The following is a 20540-nucleotide window of genomic DNA, read 5'->3' on the forward strand; positions in this document are numbered from 1 at the left end:
TTATAATCCACTCACGTTTACCTAAAAGGCTGAATTTAGGAAAACTCTAAATATGTCCTCTACTTTTATGAAATAAACATTTATCTTCTCCTATAAAGAGTTGATTTAGAAATTGATATGAACTTGAGAGAGGAATACTTGAAGCTGGCAATATCCCTTAACACATCCCTGGTGGTACTGATGGGAAAGAGAATCTCAGCCAGCAGCTCTCAGCGACCCTTCAAGTACTGATGTCAAAGTGTCAGATCTCAGGCCGAAAGAGGTTCCCAGCAAACAGACCTCCTAATAGGCTGAGAAGGCCCAGTCTGCTTCCATTTTCTGAGGCTGTGAGGGTATTAAGGATGTCAATATCTGTGGTCCTGTAATGGAGAAACTTAAAGCCCTATGAGGAATTTGATCTTTCCTTTACAATGGGTTGCGGATTTCCAGGCCCTGGGGATGGCAAGGCCAGGGCAGATGCCCAGCTGGCCTGCCTTCTGCAGGCTCAGTCAGTTGGACCCCTGAAATTCTGTGTTTGGTCAAAGCAGGGACCTGTGATTTCGCTGTCAACAGTGGAGCAGGAGACCAAAGAGATGGAGGTCAGAAGCTAAAGGCAAATTTACCAGAAACAATGGGCACTCCTACCTGTCAAGGCCTAATTACCTGAGAGTCATTCAACTTCCTTTCTTAGATTTTCATCATGGGCTTTTTTTTTTTTTTTTTTTTTTTGCAGTACGCGGGTCTCTCACTGTTGTGGCCTCTCCCGTTGCGGAGCACAGGCTCTGGACGCGCAGGCTCAGCGGCCGTGGCTCACGGGCCCAGCCGCTCCGTGGCATGTGGGATCCTCCCGGACCGGGGCACGAACCCATGTGCCCTGCATCGGCAGGCGGACTCTCAACCACTGCACCACCAGGGAAGCCCTCATCGTGGGCTTTAAAAGAGCTATCACAGTCTATCTTCATCCGTTGCAAACAGTGGTCACTTTTAAGCTGTTTTCTCAGTATTAGATAACTTTCCTATTCCCTTATCTGGGCTGGTGTAGGTGATTAATTCTCAACCATATTAATGAGTAACTGACATGAATATTCTTAGACTCAGGGTAGAACTTGAATGCTGACTGGAGACTAAGAAACCAAGCAGTACACCCTTGGGGCAGTCAACTCAATCCAACAAATATTAACTTACGAATACGTGCTGCGGGAGTTATAAAAGTTCCAGTTGAGTTAGGGCTTGCAACAAAGATTGGCGTTCTGGCATAAAACACATCCCCATGAATTACTCATGATTTCTAGTTTCATTTATTTAAAGAGGAGCAAGAATTTAATGACGAATCAAACAACCCACATAAAGGATCATTCTCAATTTTTATGCCTATCCCCCGCCTACCTTTTTAGCTGTTCGTTCACTTTTTTAAAAAAGCATTATTTACCAGCAATTGGCCCTTACTGATTCTTTCTAATACATTTGACAGTTTTCTTAGGGATAAACAACTGTATGTATTAAGATATAAGTCTGCCCGTTGTATCAAAGGTCTAAGTGATGGGTTTAAACAAGAGAGCACTTCATTTCTCCCTCATGGACAGCAGAACATAGTGGTCCAGGGCTAACACAGGATCTCTATAATGTTGAAGACCCAGGCTCTTTCCATCTTAATACTCCATATATTCTCGAATCACACAGTCATCCCACGGACCACTGCAGCCAGCAGGGAGGGGAAAAAGGAAGCGGAGGGCACTCCCTCTCCCTTGAAGTCATGGCCTGCAAGTTGCATGCAAAGCTTTCACCCACCTCCCACTGGCTGGAATGTAGTCACACGGCCATACCTGGCTGCAAGGGAACCTAGGAAATGTAATTCAATTGCTGGTGGCCATCATCGGGCTGAAACTTGAGATTCTACTATGGAAGGAAAGGAAGTCGAGTATTTGGGAACAACCAGTAGACGCTCCCACAACAAGACTCCTTTTGATCTCTTATTTCATCAGTTTACATAATTTATAATTAAAATTATGCAATTACAGTAGCAATGACAATGGGCCTTCAGAGATTTGAGAATGAACGCTCTGCCTCAGTAAGCACACGACTCAAATGGTGGAAGCGGTCTACACTAGAGTCGGGGAGGCAAACGTGTTCTCTAAAGGGCCGGAGGGCAAATATCTGGGGCTCTGCTGGCCATACAGTCCGTGTACGCAACTCTGCCATTACAGCGTGAGGGCAGCCACAGACAACGTGCAAATGGAAGAGCGTTCCAACAAAGTTTGATTTATAAAAACGGGCTGTGGGGTGGATTTGGCCTCTGGGCTGCACTGACCTGCTGGGTTCAGGGTGTCATGGGCTTCAGCCATGTGGTTATACAGCGGTGACGGGGATCACTGATTAGCCCAGCAAGCCAACCGGGAACCATTCCAAGAGCTTTTAGTCTAAGGACACCTTTCACTTACTGTGCACGTACCAAGGGCCAGGAACTACATTCGGAGCTGTATAATCCTCTCAACAATCGGACAAGGTGGGTAAAATGCTCCCGTTTTCAGATGAGAAAGCAGACACGACCAAGAAAACCCAGATTTGAACCCAGGTCTTTCCAGCTCCAACCCACCAGCCTCCCAAGCCTGTGGTTAGAAAAACAGTCCTTTTGCCAATAACACATGAAACATAAGCACACAATTTCCTGTCACATTGCTGGCGAAGCTGTTGTATGCCAGGTTTGACTTGTCAAGTATTAGAATGAGAGAGGTTTCCTCTGATCTTAAAACAGTCCTTGCCCTCAAAGTTTACCCAGGTTTTAGCAAAAGGCACCTAACTTTCAGATTTGTCCTGGGTAGAGATGCTAAGGTCTCAAGCTTCAGAACGTTGGTATCTAACGGAGGGGGAAAAGTCAAGGTGCCATCGAAGTCACTGAAAACTTTTAGGGTCTTTTCAAAGTTTGTCTAAATAAACAAAGATTATACCCCACCCCTCCCACCTCCCACCCCAACTTCTTACCCTAGTGCAGTGGGCTTCACCCACATAAGCACTCCACCCTCCCCAGGTATGGCAGACCATCACACTCTTTCCAGAACCTTCCTGACCAGGCCTCACAACCCTTTGAGAGCTCCAGGCACCATTTCCAGTTTATAGGAGCTGGCAAGAAAGAAAGACGTCATCTGCTATCAAACCTTCAACACTTAGGGAACAAACCGTCTCCCATGTTCCCCTCTGCTGTGCCCCAAAAAGGGATTATCAAGTACTTCCTTTATTGTCGCTGCCAACATTTCTCGTATCTTAGTTTACTGAGCAAATCTCTTCTTGTTTCAGCAAGCATGTCGATTAATTCTGGGTTTATAATCTATTGATGTGTATATTCCTTTTATTACGAAATCTACATCTCAAAGTCTTCCTTCATACAAACAAATACGCTTCTAAAAGGAAGTGTTTCAAGTATTACAAAACGGGGAAATTATGACTATTTAGAATTCACGCTCAGTTTAATTACCTTGGAAGGAAGGTTATCCACCACTCACGTTACAAGCTACTCCAGAAACACTGAGTTAATTTCTTAGAGAAGGGAGCCACGTTTAAACATACATATGACCCCTAATTAGTGAGCCCTGCATAGAATGCTCTCAGTAGTAGACACCAGTAATTCCCAAAAATATAGAAACACATTTGTAATCCCCTCATCTTGTCTGAAGACGAAGTTTATAGGTATAATTTCTAGAGGCATAATGTGAAGAGGCTCCACTGATAGATGCGCTTGTTTTCTTTTCAAAAATAAAACACTTGCTTAGGGTTCAACTAAAACCCCACCAGGAGATGTCACTTCCGGAGTCACGGGATACTACTGGTGCATAGCCTCACCCTCTGTTTACAGCTAGCAAAGAGGCTGCATCACGCTGGTACTTACTATGTGACACCTCTTAAGCACTACCACAAGTGGGTGCCTGCCCAGCTCTGGAGGACCAGTCTCCACCCTGGAAACAGAGCAGCCCGTCATAAATCACAGTTATGGGGGAGAGGAGGCATCTGGGGGTCCGGCCTCCCCCTCACCTCTTTCCATATCAGGCACTCACAACTGCAGCCCCCCTCCAAGAGGAAGACTCTGCCGTCCGATGATCCTTCCCCAGATGCTGCTGAAGCCACAGAGCAACACCTTTAATAGCCCTCGGTGGCATTGTCCCAGTGGGTGACAGTCACGCCCAGGCCAGGCTGATCCTGCAAAAATGAGGCTGTTGGCGGGGTGGGGGTGGGGGGGCAGTGTGTTCTGGCCTGGAAGGCTCACGGGAGTCTCCTCCCAAGGGTAACACATCTGTCCTCTTGAGCACTGACTGAGCTTGTGTGTGTCTCCCAGGAACAGCCAGGACACTCCCTACCCCACTGTTTCCCAATGTCTGCATCAGGACACTCTGTGACCTACAGGTATTGCCATGTGTTGCTACATGCAGGTTTATCCCCTCGCCTTTGCCGACTTGGGATCCAGAGGTGGCGGGTACCACGGGTAAGAAAGCAGTTCCTGGTGTGAAGGCACCAGGGGAAAGATATAAGAGAGAGAACGGATGCAGGAGAGGATGAGAGAGAAATCAGAAAAAATTCAGGTAGAAACGTCCTGCCTGATCATCTCACTCGCAAAACACTGCATGAGATGAGGTTACTCTGGCCAAAAAGCCAGAAGCCAGGACTCCCCCAGGAGGTCGTGTCTATCTTCCTATCCAGAGTTCACTGGCGGTTTCACAAGAATGGCTGAAGAAACATAAACAGAGTTTTAACTCACTTCTTCCTGAAGGTCTTTCCTCTGACTTTGGGCTGGTTCTTACTATACATTCTTACTAAGCTGCCACGTGGCCAACCAGCCCCAGAAACCAACTGAAATCCCTTGACTTTAGTTGAAAGAGAAGTGTGATTACTGAAGACAATTTCTGATTTTCAAAGCAACCTTTCTTTAAACACTGCAAGCTGATGTCCCATTTTCTCAAACACAAAATGGAGGCGTTGAATTTCTTTCACCTTAACTCCAACCTATAACTGAACTTCTCTAGAATTGAATCGCTTTTTGTTCCCTTGTCTTAAGTTTAAAACTAGGTGAGTGGGACACTTCATTTTCTGTTTCTTCATACAGATGTATATATTGGATTTGCCTGCTAGCCATGGTTATTCTCTTGGTAATCACTTTATCTCACTCTGGTGCAGAAAGGGTTTGAGGTCGCTTATGAAAGTACACAGATAACAGGGATAAAATAAACACCTCAGCGAGCAGAGCCTATTAGTCCACAGGATGTATCTGTACAAAATGGTGCACCTTGTCCAGGAGGTGCAGCCCCTCACGAGGGCACAGGGCTTGGGGGTAGAGCCTGGGATGGACGTCAATCCCCCACTGGCTCTCTCAGCTGGATGCCTTGTACACGTCCCCTGCCACCACGGGGGTGATGGCCCTACAAAGGAACGAGGCTAAAAGGCCTGATGGGAGAGAAAATAGGAAAGCCCAGGGGAAGAAGGGCATACAGAAGTGTATCCAGAGGGTCCCATATACTATCTAGAAGGGAGCTGTAATTTTACCTCCAAATGGCTAAATCAGAGATAGAAACACGATCATTTAGAAGATTCACGGTGCCCGTACGATTAAAACAAACCAATTAGACAAGAGACAACATGTGCCGTGAACTCCCTCCTGTGGGTACTCAGCTCACTGTCGGATGCACTGGGCAGACATCCTTGTTCCCCAGAGAAGGAGTAAATACTTTGACTCAACACACGTCACTGGCATGACACCCATGCTCACTTGGGTTAAATCAATTACAGGAAGGATCAAAACAATGTGAACCAAACACACACCCCTTGTGGCCCTATGCAAACAGACCATCTAGACCAAGCCAACCAGGAATGCACCAACTCTGTACGCACCCGTGGCTGAGCCCACCATGTAGAGAGGGGATGGACTGCACACACTGAACATCCTCCGTATTGTCATATATTCTGTGCTGCTTAAGGAGGTGTATAACTTATGTAAGTATTATTATTAACTATTTTTTGAGGACTTACTCTGAGCCATTCACTAAGCTAAATATTTAATGTGGAATACCATATTTAATCTATAGGACAAACCTATAAAGGAAGTATTATTATCCCCATTTTATTGATAACAAAATGAAATTCAGAGAGGCCACCCAGCTAGTCAATGGTGAGGTTGGGATTTGCAGCCAGGATTGGAAACAGCTTTGCATCATTCCACAGACCATGTCTGCAGTCACTCTACAGGATAGTTAAAATAGTTAGGTGTTTATGCCTAAAAACGTGAGCTTCAACTAACTAGGAAGTTATTCTATATAAATAAGTATATTCATCAAGACCCCTGGAGCATTCCTCTGTTAGGAAGAGATGTCACTGGTCTGCAAGCTTTTTTAAAAACAGGAGAAGGAGCCAGATGGTAAGTTTTACCATCATTATCCTTCCAAACAGTGTGATAAAATTTTATAAAAACAAATAGTAAACATTTTTTTCTCTCTCTAGTAGTTTTATTTATTTATTTATTTTCTCAATTAATTTATTTTTGTCTGTGTTGGGTCTTCGCTGCTGCGTGCGGGCTTCTCACTGCGGTGGCTTCTCTTGTTGCGGAGTACGGGCTCTAGGTGCGTGGGCTTCAGTAGTTGTGGCTCGCGGGCTCTAGAGCGCAGGCTCAGTAGTTGTGGCACACGGGCTTAGTTGCTCTGCGGCATGTGGGATCTACCTGGACCAGGGCTCGGACCTGTGTCCCCTGCATTAGCAGGTGGTTTCTCAACCACTCGACCACCAGGGAAGCCCCCCCTCTCTAGTAGTTTTAAAATAAAGCCCCAAAATTCATTGACGTTCTTCAGGAAAAAAGGGGTTCGTGTCCTCTCCCCTCAAATCTGTATTCTTTCTCTGCTTGACCAACAGGACATGGTAGAAATGATGCTTGGCCAGTTTCTGGACCCAGGACTTAGGAAACTACCAGCTCACACTTCATACCCTTTGAGGCAATGATTCCCCTAATGAGAAAAATTAAAGTGGCAAAACCATCTGGAATCATAGAGTAATAGTAATATAGGTGGAAAAATCCAAAGGATAGCATATTTTGTAGGCATTAAAAATGCTCCCCAGGGGACTTCCCTGGCGGTCCAGTGGTTAGGACGCCATGCTTCCAATGCAGGGGGCGCAAGTTTGATCCCCGGTTGGGAAACTAAGATCCCACATGCCACAGGGCGTGGTCAGAATAAAATAAAATAAAATAATAAAATAAAATAAAAAAGTAAAATAAAACAAAACAAACTAAACTAAAATAAAAATGCTCCCTAAATGTTTAATGCCACTGGGAAATGCTTATGAGAAGAAAAAGCAGCATACAAAATTGTATGTATCATATATAATTATTGTAACATTGCCAAGAAAATTTGTCCAAAGAAGTACTAGAAGACAAGACATAATAATCCTTTTTTTAGGGTAGTAAGATTACAATTGATCCTGTCTTCTTCTTTTTTTTTTCCCTTGAATTTTATTTTATTTATTTTGATCCTTTCTTCTTTATATTCATTTTTCTCTACACTATTTTTGTTTCCCCCAATGGACAGTCATAACACCTTTTAGTGGGAAAACACCATTGTGTATGAGATTTGACCCTCAGGTAAGCAAGCCTGTGCCCTCACATACCTTCTGTGGGACTCAGATTTCCATAATGAGGAGACACCAAGTGGATCCAGACATGGATTTGCCCACGAAGAGACCAAAGGCTGGGAGTAGGGCCACCTGCATGAGTGGGCTGTCCCTCTGTCAGGGACAGCTTCTCTTGGCAGCCCTGGGACAGACCTCTCCGTGGCCCACCACACAGCAGCTGCAGCCCTCCTTTGGCTTTGGAAAGCAAAGACACCTTCCTCACATTTTAGGGATGGCAAAGAATTAGTCACCCTGTGTTGATAAAATAGAAATGAGCTTTAACAGGGCTTGATTACCAGAAGTTTGCTGGGGAGCCACAAGGGTTTGGAAAGCACGTTGCTTGTTAACTGGTGATTAAGATATCTCACACTAAACACACTCTCTTGCAACAAGGATAGACTGTGTTATTCTCCATGCTCTTAATCAATTTCAAACATTAGCCCACCTGGATCAAAGTAGGATTTCAAAAGTGGTAAACACTGTCTATGCCTGAGACAGATTTTTCCATGACCATATTAGAGGGTGGAAGAAAAAGAAATCATTCATTCCTTCGACAAACCTTTCCCGAATGTCTAGTATGCCTTAGGGATACATAAATGTAGAAGATGGAGCACACTTAGCATTAAACACAAACTCTTGCACCAGTCCACGTCACTTGGGTTCTGGGGCTGACCCCTGTGGGTTTGCAAGAACCAGTTTTTCCCACATCTTCTGAACCCGGCTTTCACTGACCTCATGTGGGTGGCCTGAAATTGACCACAGTGATGTAATTACACCAGAGAAATCAACGATTGCCAAAGAGCAGAGAGCTGGTTGCTAGACATTTACCAACACACCACTGCCTGCAAGGCCCAGTGAGGGGTCCCCATACACCTCCCCCACTCACCTCCAGCCGGCCTCTCCCGTCTCCTTGTGTGCTGACCACACTGACCTTTCTGGGTGTCGAGCCCACCTCCTGCATCGCCACCGTATAACGATACACGTGTCTGTCTGCACAGGCTTACTTATTCACTTCGCCTCTCTGTGCCTATTTCAAAACCAACGGCAGCATAAGGACTCTGCAGGCCTATGAAAGCTGAAATTCGCTTGTTTGTGGGAAGCCATCATCTCGACCGAACGTCCCGACACACAAAGCTTGAGCTGGGGCGTGCTGGTCAGACTTCTTTGTGAGGCTTTTCTTAGCCTCACTCTATATATGAAAGAAATAGTATTATCAAAGCATAGGCTTCACCCACAAGGTGAAATTAAGCCTATAATCAGGCCAACCTGAATCATTAAAACATCTGGATTAAAGAATATATTTAAATCAATTTCTTTTAAACCTTCCAAGACTATAATTCAGTGCGATTGCTAATGCCATTTCCAAATACTACAGAGGCCACTGTGCTGTTTTTTTTTTTAATTTTAATGGAAATACATTTTTTTTTAATTAATTTATTTTTGCCTGCGTTGGGTCCTCGTTGCTGCACGCGGGCCTTCTTTTTAGTTGCGGTGAGCGGGGGCTACTCTTCATTGCCGTGTGCGGGCCTCTTATTGCGGTGGCCTCTCTCGTCTTGGAGCACCAGCTCTAGGTGCGCAGGCTCTAGAGCGCAGGCTCAGTAGCTGTGGCGCACGGGCCTAGCTGCTCTGCAGCATGTGGGATCTTCCTGAACCAGGGCTCGAACCCGTGTCCCCTGCACTGGCAAGCGGATTCCCAACCACTGCGCCACCAGGGAAGCCCCATGGCTACTGTGCTTTTAAAGAGCTTTCGTTTTCTTAAATACAATAGCCCTTCGTATATCCAGAGCCCAAATACAGGGCAACCTCTCCACTCCAGGGCAGGGCAGAGCAGCCCAGACTGCTGTTACAGAGTTAGTGTTAGAGGCTCAGTGACCTTTTTCAAACTTTTGTATCTTTACTATGTTATATGAGACGTCAAATAACAAGCTTCAGAGAGCCCTGCATTAGCAGCCAACATTTTGCTTCCTAAATGCTAAAACTGCACACTGTCCTTGGGTAACAGTCTCCTAAGTCCAGGTGGCCTGGGGTCCACCCGCTTCAAGGCAGCTGGACTAGACGATGTTTCACCTGTCCCCATCCCCCCGCCACCGCACATCGGGCTACTGAAGACATCCCAGGGCCCACCTGCTGCATCCCACGTGGGGTCCAAAATGAGGTGGGAGGCGGGATGAGAAACCAAGGGAGCCAGGCCCCTGGCCAGGGGATGATTCTCCTCGTATTTCTTGATCCTGTCTGCCTCCCCGGTCGCGGCCCCCACTTTCTTCCTTCTTCTTTGGCACCCGATGCTTCCTGCTTGGCTTTCTGCCCTCCTTTCCCGGCGTCAGAACAGCATTCTCTCACACCCTCTCCCTCACCTCCTGACCATGACACTGGCGCGGAGTCTTTGGAGGTTCTTACCAAGAGCGTTTATTACTGGCAACAAGATACACAGCAAGAAGGAGGGTCCCTCCTCCGCCTCCCCCGGCCCCCCAGGCAGCTGTCTTCACGTTCGTCCACTTGGTGAATATGAAACGGTGCGCCGGGGCCACTGGACCACAGCACACGAAGCAGCCAGCCCGTGAGGTGCCCTAAGCACGCACCCGGATACCCTAACGGAGCCTCCCGTCATTTGCTTTCCACTGATTAATTTCAGATTTTGCTCACTGCCCGTTACAGAGCAATCTGATTTAGCAAATTCCAAAATGGGACTAAAGTAACAGGAAGAAGCCTGAATGTGGCACTCACCCAGAACCGCCTGCAATCAAGCTTGAAAAACACATTTGGCCAGCAGATTCGAGGCTTACAATAAGAGTTATTCCTCTTTTAGATGTGGCACCAAAGGACGTGTCCAACGGCACGTAATCTCAGATGTAGCAAGAGGAAAATTCCCTCTCAAATGTAATATTTTACGTTTAGCCTGGCTCTAAATGTTCCCCCCGTCTGGGGTGCCCTTTCTAACTTTCTGCACAGATATGGAAACAAACAAACAAATGTATGCAGCAAAGTATACTCCATAGAAAACTACCAGCTGTGGAGAGCTGGGAGTTATCGCATCAGAACAAAAAAGAGGAGGCGGGGTAGCCTACTTCAAAGGAGTGAGAAGGCATTTCCCACTTTCAGCAAGTTATTAGTCTTTGGTAATAATAATTATTATTAGATATGTGTATAGTGTGTGTGTGTGTATGTGTATTTACTTATTTATTTATTCTCCTTCTTGTCTGTTTATCTTGTAACCGGTAAAACATTCTGAGAAAAAAACTTTTGTTTGTTTAGTTTACATCATAAACTACTTGTTCAAAATATTTATAATTATCCACAATTAATTATGATTTAATTTAACTGTGGGAACGTTCCATTTCATTAAGGCAACCCTTATGACACGTCTGCCAAGTCTCTCCCTTCAGTCTCTAAAATGATCAGGCCCCCTAGATACTTACTTCAGGTGTTAAAATGGTTTATAAATACTTTCCATTCACAAGTATTTATAAAAGTGCCTATTCCATGCAAAATTCTATGCAGAGAGTTGGCGGGAATGCCATGATGGAAAGTGAAAAAGAGAAAGTCCTGCTTTCAGAAATGTTCAAATGTCATGAGGGGGATACACACAATACTGGTAGATCACCCATCATCTCAAACCAAGACTGACGTCTAAAATTCTCTGAAAGTGTTTTCTCAACTATTTAATGAGTCCGTGTCCTAAATCTAGGCACTTGTGTAAATGCCATCTTCAAGCACTTGATTTAATGTCTCATTTTATATAGAAAGTTCTTTCATTATTCAATTAAATGTGAACTTAACGTCCCCTTTGATGGATGGGGAAGGAATCTGGAAGAAAATGAAAACTAGAAAACTAAAGAGAAAAGTAGCTTTTAAGGACATGATTACAACTGATTATAGTCAACACACACACACACACACACACACACACACAAACACACCATACAACCATGGCTGAAAAGGAATGCTTATACAAGGACAAAAAAATATTGTGGTATTCCTGTTCCTAGAGAGTTACCAGTTTCCACTTTCTTTGACAATAAAATTGGCAATAACCTCTTGTCCTTTTTTTTCTCTCCCGTTGCGGAGCACAGGCTCCGGACGCGCAGGCTCAGCGGCCATGGCTCACGGGCCCAGCCGCTCTGCGGCACGTGGGATCCTCCCGGACCGGGGCAGGAACCCGCGTCCCCTGCATCGGCAGGAGGACTTCTCAACCACTGCGCCACCAGGGAAGCCCCCTCTTGTCCTTTTTTTAAACAACCTTCTTTCTACATCTTCATATCTGAATCTCAATGGCCCTAATTAGAATTCCAATGACACCGATTTATATAAATTTTGTTAACACAGCAATGGGGCTAGAAATGGAAACTTCCAATACGGACACAAGTTGTGCTCATATTAATAGAAATAACTTCCTGCTTCCTTTCCCATCTCTATCCCCCTTTCTTAGAGCCAGATATTAATAAAACATTAATACAGTTAATGTACTGCATATGGGGGCCCAATGATCACATTTTCAAAGATAAGATCTATGGTAAAAAAAAGTATTGTAATACCAAAACGGGTATATTGGCCTAATTATTAACCTTTAGAAATGTTCAAGTCTTTAAAATGCAAGCAATTTACAAAATGTTTACTAGCTTAGATTTCTAACAACTACCATCTGAAGTTAAAAATCAAACATCAAAAAACTCAAGTAGACTTTACAGGGTGTAGGAAGAAACACTTTTTGATAATTTCGGGCCGCCACTTCCTCACTCAAGAAAAACACTTATTGGCATATGTTTCTACGGGTATATTCAGTTCATTTTATGTCTCTCTCCTCACGCTAAAGAAAAGTCTATTTCCTGGAATTAAGGGACTGCACTCCTTTTAAAATTTTAATTTCAACTACCTTTTAAATTAGACACAGTAGTTTTTAGAAAGATAACCAGCAAATGAAATAGACTCAAGAAAAAGTAAATGTGGATCATAATTACCTTTTGCCTGATCCAAAGTCCTCACCTTCAGGCATTTCTGCCCTTTGAAAATAATAACAAAGTGGAGAAGGCTGCAGCACCTTTGTGCTCCGGTAGTTTCTTCTCCACGCTAACAATGACTACCAGGCGGGGAAAACCCCAGTAGTCAAGTTCTTTTCTTTTTGGAGTAAAGCACTCCTCCCCTACCCAGAAAGTAGGTGTTTACAAACTTCCGAAGCCCCGGCCTGCCTTGAATGAAGCTAGGAGCCGGGTTATTATGACTGTCCCCTGCTAAAAATAAATAGGTCACCTCTTACTCCCAGGACCGTGACAGACAGCTGGGAGCAAGCGCTGCTCAGCTGCCCCGCTTGTTCGCTCCAGGCCTGTGAGGAGGTGTCACCACCCAGCTATTAACCTTTACCGGGATGACCTCGCCTAAGCCAGCCTACCCTTTCTATTTCCTGCTTTCTCCTGGCATGACAAGGCACCCCCGAAGGGCGGCGAGCTTGAAACTTCAGCCTGGGCTATCAGGTCTCCAACTCACAGGAGGGGCTGGAGGGTGGAGAGCAAAGTGGGCAGGACCGGGAGAGCTGAGAGGTTTGTTTGTTCTGGAAATGCTTAGCCACTCAGCAAAAAGATCCCTTACTCACACAAGAAGGGGGAAAATGCCAACAAACAATTGTGTTAGAAAATCTTCCTTTGGGTCATCTAGATGTCTCCACTCTGAAGTGAGCACACAGATATGAGTCCATGTGTTCCTCTGGGCGACACGGTTTCTTCCGAGGGACTTCCCTCTGTCATCAGCGACCAGCCTGACATTGGAATGTGGCCGAGCTGTGGGCCTCAGATGTTCTGATAGCTTGGCCCGTCATTACGAATGAGTCATCAATCACCAGGTACCCTCAGTCCCTGCAACTTCTAATAGCAGGACGAAAATCGCTTCACTTCTTGCTTTCAAAAACGCTGGACGAAACATTACTGAGATCCCTTTAGGAATATAACCTGAAAACTTTGCAGAAAAACTTGAAATCTTTTTTTTTTTTTTCCTGATTGGGAAAGTCAAGTAAGGCTGTAAGCAAGATCTAATTATTAAGAAACAATATACTTTTCTTAGATACATGCACCCCAGTTCATTGCAGTACTATTTACAATAGCCAGGACATGGAAGCAACTTAAATGTCCATCAACAGATGAATGGATAAAGAAGATGTGGTACATATATACAATGGAATATTACTCAGCCATAAAAAAAGAACAAAATAATGCCATTTGCAGCAACTTGGATGGACCTAGAGATTGTCATACTGAGTGAAGTACGTCAGACAGAGAAAGACAAACGTCATATGATATTGCTTATATGTGGAATCCTAAAAAATGGTACAAATGAACTTATTTACAAAATAGAAATAGAGTCACAGATGTAGAAAACAAACTTATGGTTACCAAAGGGGAAAGGAGGGGGGGAGGAGGGATAAATTGGGAGATTGGGACTGACATATACACACTACTATATATAAAATAGATAACTAATAAGAACCTACTGTATAGCACAGGGAACTCAACTGAATACTCTGTAAAGTAGTATGGGAAAAGAATCTAAAAAAGAGTGGATAGATGTATATGTATAACTGATTCACTTTGCTGTACACCTGAGACTGACAGAACATTCCAAATCAACTATACTCCAATAAAAATTAAAAGTAATAAAAAATAAAAACATTAAAAAAAGAAACAATACACTTTTTTTTAACATCTTTATTGCAGTATAATTGCTTTACAATGGTGTGTTAGTTTCTGCATTATAACAAAATGAATCAGCTATACATATACATATATCCCCTTATATCCTCCCTCTTGCGTCTCCCTCCCATTCCACCCCTCTAGGTGGTCACAAAGCACCGAGCTGATCTCCCTGTGCTATGCGGCTGCTTCCCACTAGCTATCGATTTTACATTTGGTAGTGTATATATGTCCATGCCACTCTCTCACTTTGTCCCAGCTTACCCTTCCACTGTTCTTTTTAAAATATGTGCTCCATTGTCACAAGATTAGTAATAGCTAATCCTAGCAATCTCTCTATATTCAATATATACTTTACATTTATATGTGTTAAAGTGATTTCTGGAGCATTAAAAAATTGAAGAGTCTAAACAAATATTATCTTTCTCTGAGGCACTGTTAGCTATCTTGTAGCACATGCCTGTCGCAACTCGCGACAATTCTTTAATATTCCACACAAGAGCTAAAGTTCTAGACTTCAAAGTCTAAGAGTAAGTTGCTGCAGATACTCAAACATGTAACTCAAATATTGTTGACCTTGAAAGAAAACAGTCATAAGCAGAGTTCTGAAGATCAGGGTGTGCCCGAGCCTCTCAGGATTGGAGCAATGTGCTGTCTTGCTAGAAATTCCAGGCCTAATGGAGTGAAAAGTTGAGACGCTGAAAATATTATCCATGAGAATATTCTACCACCTTTATTTCACTTGACCAACAACAATGCTAATTCTATGATCTAATTCTCAGTTCTAACAACCCTATCCCACTAATTTTACCTTTTTTGTTCTTTTAAGCTTCTCTTATACTACTTCTTGAATATCTGAGTACCGCTGTTGTTGAACTTAGCTGCTGATGACTACAGACCAGACTACTGTATCCCTGAAACCTGCCTCTCAATTTTAAAGGACAATTAAGTGATCGGTGTGAGAGATGAATTACCCATTACTACCATAAAATATTTCCTTTAAAAATACTTCCTTTAGGGCTTCCCTGGTGGCGCAGTGGTTGAGAGTCCGCCTGCCGATGCAGGGGACGCGGGTTCGTGCCCCGGTCCGGGATGATCCCACATGCCGCGGAGCGGCTGGGCCCGTGAGCCATGGCCGCTGAGCCTGCGCGTCTGGAGCCTGTGCTCCGCAACGGAGAGGCCACAACAGTGAGAGGCCCGCGTACCGCAAAAAAAAAAAAAAAAAACTTCCTTTAAGCATGTCTTCATGCATTTTAAAATTACTTGCTCCAACCATAAATTCCCCTTTAGATATGTTTGTGTTAACTTCTGAAATTCCCAAGGACAAGGAGGGAAAACAGGATGGCACAGATCACAAAAGCCAGGTGTAGGACACAGTGGGTGGCTTCCTCGCTCCAGTGACACCTCCGTTCCGGCGGGGGGTTTAGGGTGCCAAGGGTTCCCTCATCATCCCTGACCACTGGGCATCCCAAATTTAAGGACTCACGGAATAGAGCCGTGGGAAAGACCCTGAGGGCCACGAAAGCCATCCAAGATTTTCAGATGCTGAAACGGGGGCCCAGCAAAGTTAGGCGACCTGCTGGGGACAGAGCCAGGAACAGCCTCCGGTGCAGGAGCGGAGGGCTCTTTTCATCCCTCCAGCCGAACCGAGAGCAGAACCCACTCGTTCTGGCCAAAGTGCACACATACGGCCAGACACGTACGCAGTTTACGTTCTCTTATACCCATACTCTTTCAAACTTTGTATGCATTTAATTTTAGTAGCATATTTTAAGTGAACATTTCTATTTTCTCTTGCAGTTTTAATTAGTATTATGGCCTAAGAAGATAACTGCCATTTCAAAGCTAAATGTCCACTTCTCTTAATGCCCTTTTTTCTCTTCCCACAATCATCGGCCTAAGTGTTTTGTTTTTTTCCATCTCTCCTACGGCAGCGGTGACTGAGGCTCTGGAACTTTCAGAGACAAGACGAGGGACCCTCCCTCTATTGCAGGTTACGGGCAATATTAGCATGAATGGCTAAGAAATGGGTGGGGTTCGTTAGTGGAGAGAAAATTATTAAGAGGGGTAGGTTAACTCCTTGACCTAACAGATTTCTTGCTGAAGTTAGGCCAGGGTGATCAGCTATTACCTAGGGGATGGTGAGACATGAGGGATTTGGTTAGATATTAAGGGTGATCAAATATCAAGGGCGGAGGATTCTCGATAAACTGACTTGACAAATTTCTTGCTAAAACTGGGTTCCTAAGGACATACCCAAGGGCAGGGCCTAGGTGGAAATGAGCTCTCAGAGGAGCCTGACTAGTTTGGTCAAAGAGAGAGTCTTTGTCACCTCCTAAGAACAAGGCACATTTTAATTTTTTTTAAACTAGCACCCAGTGTTACAAACTGTATGGCCCCTTCAGAGGGTCACTGTCTGGTATGGTAGCCCCCAGCAGCACCTGGTTATTGAGCACTTAAAATGTGGCTAGTTGGGAATTTTAGGATGGAATGGGAAAAAAGACTGTAAAATATCTCATTACCAATTTTTATATTGATAACATGTTGAAATAATAATATTTGGGATACCCTGGTTAAACAAAATGTATTATTAAACTTAATTTCACTTCTTTCTGTTTACTTTTTCTAAACATGGCTGCTAGAAATATACAATTATATATGTAGCCTGCATTCTGTTTCCACTGGCCTGTATAGCTCTAGAGCTTCAATTTTCTACTTTTCTGCCGAAACTGGCCTAAATTTGACATAAAACAGAAGTTCCTTTGAGAGCTCACTGGCTAACACAATCTTACCAATTGTTTCAAAAACATTTCCAGAATCACTTTTAGTCAGAAGGGAAAGGGGTACAAATTACAGAAGGCAATTAACAGGACAGTTAATGGATACCAAGAAGAGTCCATTGAGTATCTTCTCCCTCCATATCTTGGCCTCCGCTTTTCTCCATCCAAACCCTCTCCCACCCTTGCTTCCCTTTGGCCTCCGAAGACAAGAGCCCATAAGTAATTTCTTCAAGGCCAGGCTGCATCCCAAGTTCTTGATTCCCTTCCCTCCTCTCATCTCTGGTTTAAACCACCAGGTATCCCAGCCTGTTCTTGCCAGTTCCTGGCCTCCCAAATTCTACCTTTTCCCTCAGCCCACAAACATATGCAGGCCTTTTCCAGAAACCCCACCACTGACCATACATGTTCTTCTAGTCCCAAACCTCTGTCTGACCTTTACAGCCCAAGGTCCTAACCAGGGGTCTATGTTCAACTCACTCCTCGCCGATTACAGCCTACCTTCTGCCCCTACCATGGCCCTGACAATGCTCTTCAAATGCAGCTGATGTCTACTTTCCATCTAATCTGCCCTGACCTTGTGGGGCCCTACGTGGCTGCCCGCTTCCCTTTATCTTGACACTGTCTCCACCCTGGGCTCCAAGACTCCACTTTCTGTGCCCAGCCCCACTCCTCTCAGCTGTCCTTCTTGGTCTATCTAAGTGTCTCTCTTCAGTCTTAACTGACTCTTCAGTCTTAAGCGTTGGTGATCTCTAAGCGTTGGTGTTTCAGGCCTTCCCAAACCTGAAACAACACAGAGTAGTGGGTCCCAACCTCAGCTACTCTCTACTTCCACTGGTCTGGGATGGGTCATGAACTTGCTTCCAATATGCTGCTCGTGGGCCGGTGTGCGGGGGGACCGCTCTTTGAGAGCACAGTCCTGGCGTTCCAACATTGACCACCTTCCTTTTCATGCTATACAATCTCTCTAGGAAATCTCTCTATTCCCAGAATTTTAACTCTGACCTCCACGCCCAAATCTGTATTGCTACACTCTCACTATCTGTATTGTCACACACTCTCCAGAATTCCAAACCTATACAGACAGTGCCCGACTTACAACTTTTCCACATTATGATGGTGTGAAAGTGATACACATTCAGTAGAAACCGCCCTTGGGATTTTGAATTTTGATCTTTTCCTGGGCAAGATACGGTGCGACACTCTCTCGTGATGCTGGCCAGTGGCAGCGAGCCTCAGCTCCTGGTCAGCCCTGTGATGACAAGAATCAATAATCCACACACTTACGACCACTCTGTACCCAGGCAGCCATTCTGTTCTTCACTTTCAGTACAGTGTTCAATACATTACATGAGATAGTCAACCCTTTATTATAAAATAGGCTTCGTGTTAGATGATGCTGCCCGCTTGTAGGCTCACAGAAGTGGTCTGAGCATGTTTAAGGTAGGCTTGGCTAACCTGTGATGTTCAGTAGCGTAGGTGTATTAAATGCATTTTTGACTTAATGACATTTTCAACTTATATTGGGTTTATCGGGATGTAACCCCATTGTAAGTCGAGGCGGCTCTGTATTTCTGTCACCCACTAGCTGTGGTGCACCAGAGCTGCCTCTGACTGAAAACTCTTACCACCTCTTTCCACTCCACGTTCAGTGCTGTGAAGGAGCTAGTCTGCAACCAGCCACAGCATGAAAATTGGCAAATGCTACAAGTCAGCTGCTATCCCGTACTCACCCCGAGCCAGCTGTTAAAAATGTACCCATACAACACTGAATACTAGACATCTTAACCTGTGTTAAATTAATTAAATAGGGAGGGCATTAGATGGAGGTGGTTCTAATTCCTTCGAAGCCAACATAAGCAAACCAAAACCTAAGCCTACAAATGCCTCAAGGTTCAGAAACCGAAACATAAGGACAACCAACCACAAGCATCCAACCAGGGTTTCCCAAATAAGGGCAACCGCTCGGGCTACAGCCAATCAGATGAGTTCCTTGCTTTGCTTCCGCATCTTCTCTATTAAAGTCTCATCCCGGACATCCCTGGTGGCACAGTGGTTAAGAATCCACCTGCCAGGGCTTCCCTGGTGGCGCAGTGGTTGAGAGTCCGCCTGCCGATGAAGGGGACACGGGTTCGTGCCCCGGTCTGGGAGGATCCCACATGCCGCGGAGCGGCTGGGCCCGTGAGCCATGGCCGCTGAGCCTGCACGTCCGGAGCCTGTGCTCCGCAACGGGAGAGGCCACAACAGTGAGAGGCCCGCATACCGCGAAAAAAAAAAAAAAAAAAAAAAAAAGAATCCACCTGCCAATGCAGGGGACATGGGATTGAGCCCCGGTCCGGGAAGATCCCACATGCCACGGAGCAACTAAGCCCGTGTGCCACAATTACTGAGTCTGTGCTCTAGAGCCTGCGAGCCACAACTACTGAGCCCACGTGCCACAACTACTGAAGCCCATGTGCCTAGAGCCCGTGCTCTGCAACAACAGAAGCCACCGCAATGAGAAGCCCACGCACCGCAACAAAGAGTAGCCCCCGCTCGCCGCAGCTAGAGAAAGCCCGGGCGCAGCAACGAAGACCCAATGCAGCCAAAAATAAATTTAAAAAAATAAATAAATAAAAAAAGTCGCGTCCCCAGCTCCTGTCAATGGAGCATCCTGACCACTTCTGGTTGGTGCCACAAAAAATCAAATTTGATTTGATTTTTCAATCAAAAAATTGATTTTTGCTCAAATAAACTCTTAAAATTTTTAATATGCCTCAGTTTCTCTTTTAATACTTGGAAGTCCCAAGAGCATCTCCAAAAACGAGCCCAAAGAGGATCCACCAACTCTCAGTAACCTGCTCTCCCTTATCCTTTCCTATTTCTTCTCTTCATTTTCTTTCTTTGGAAAAATAATTCTCCATATCATTCTCAATCCCATTTTTCTGAAGCAATTTCTTCAATGAATTTAGCAACATCTCAATGTATCTTCACTACCTGCTGACATGTCAGCTATGGGAACTCCTCCCTCCTTCCCACTAGGAGATACGCAGGGACCTTCTCTTCTTGTTCATTATTGTTTCCCAACAATACTACAAAGCATGGTAGAGCCAGCTCCTAGAACAGCACACACCATATTATTTTAGGGTGATACTAGTAGTCAATATTAGTTACATCAGTAAAGTGAAAAAAGGTTCCAAATGGCCAACTGAGGCAAAAACATGGGAATTATATTCGTTCTTCCCTCTCGCTCACCAGCCAGAAGATTCTCACCAAGTGCCATCAACCCTAACACCCTGAGCTGTACTTGTAACCACCCTTGAGACTGTGCCTTCTGTGATTACTGTCTTCAATCAGTCCAGCATCACCTGTTGCCTAGGCTAGGGGCCACCAAATACTTGTGATAAAGCACCCCTAGCAGGACACACTGTCCAAATACACTGTGCGTTTATACATTATATGCACATATATTTTCAATGCACAAATATGACCTGTA

General features: G+C 44.7%; 1 protein-coding gene across 2 annotated transcripts in view; it reads right to left on the reverse strand.

The window, feature by feature from the left end:
• RETREG1 (reticulophagy regulator 1) overlaps nucleotides 1-20540 on the reverse strand; it is a 122836-nt gene that overhangs the window by 24325 nt on the left and 77971 nt on the right. The window contains exon 1 of one of the 2 annotated variants that reach the window (XM_060146898.1): nucleotides 12570-12845. The exons of the other annotated variant lie outside the window; for it this stretch is intronic. Within the exon in view, the coding sequence (XP_060002881.1) occupies nucleotides 12570-12604 (35 nt within the window). The 5' untranslated portion in view covers nucleotides 12605-12845. Of the gene's footprint in view, nucleotides 1-12569; nucleotides 12846-20540 lie in introns of those variants that run through there. 2 annotated transcript variants of the gene reach the window in all.

Source organism: Lagenorhynchus albirostris, chromosome 3 (assembly GCF_949774975.1).
Source record: "Lagenorhynchus albirostris chromosome 3, mLagAlb1.1, whole genome shotgun sequence".
In the NCBI taxonomy this organism is placed as follows: Eukaryota; Metazoa; Chordata; class Mammalia; order Artiodactyla; family Delphinidae; genus Lagenorhynchus; species Lagenorhynchus albirostris.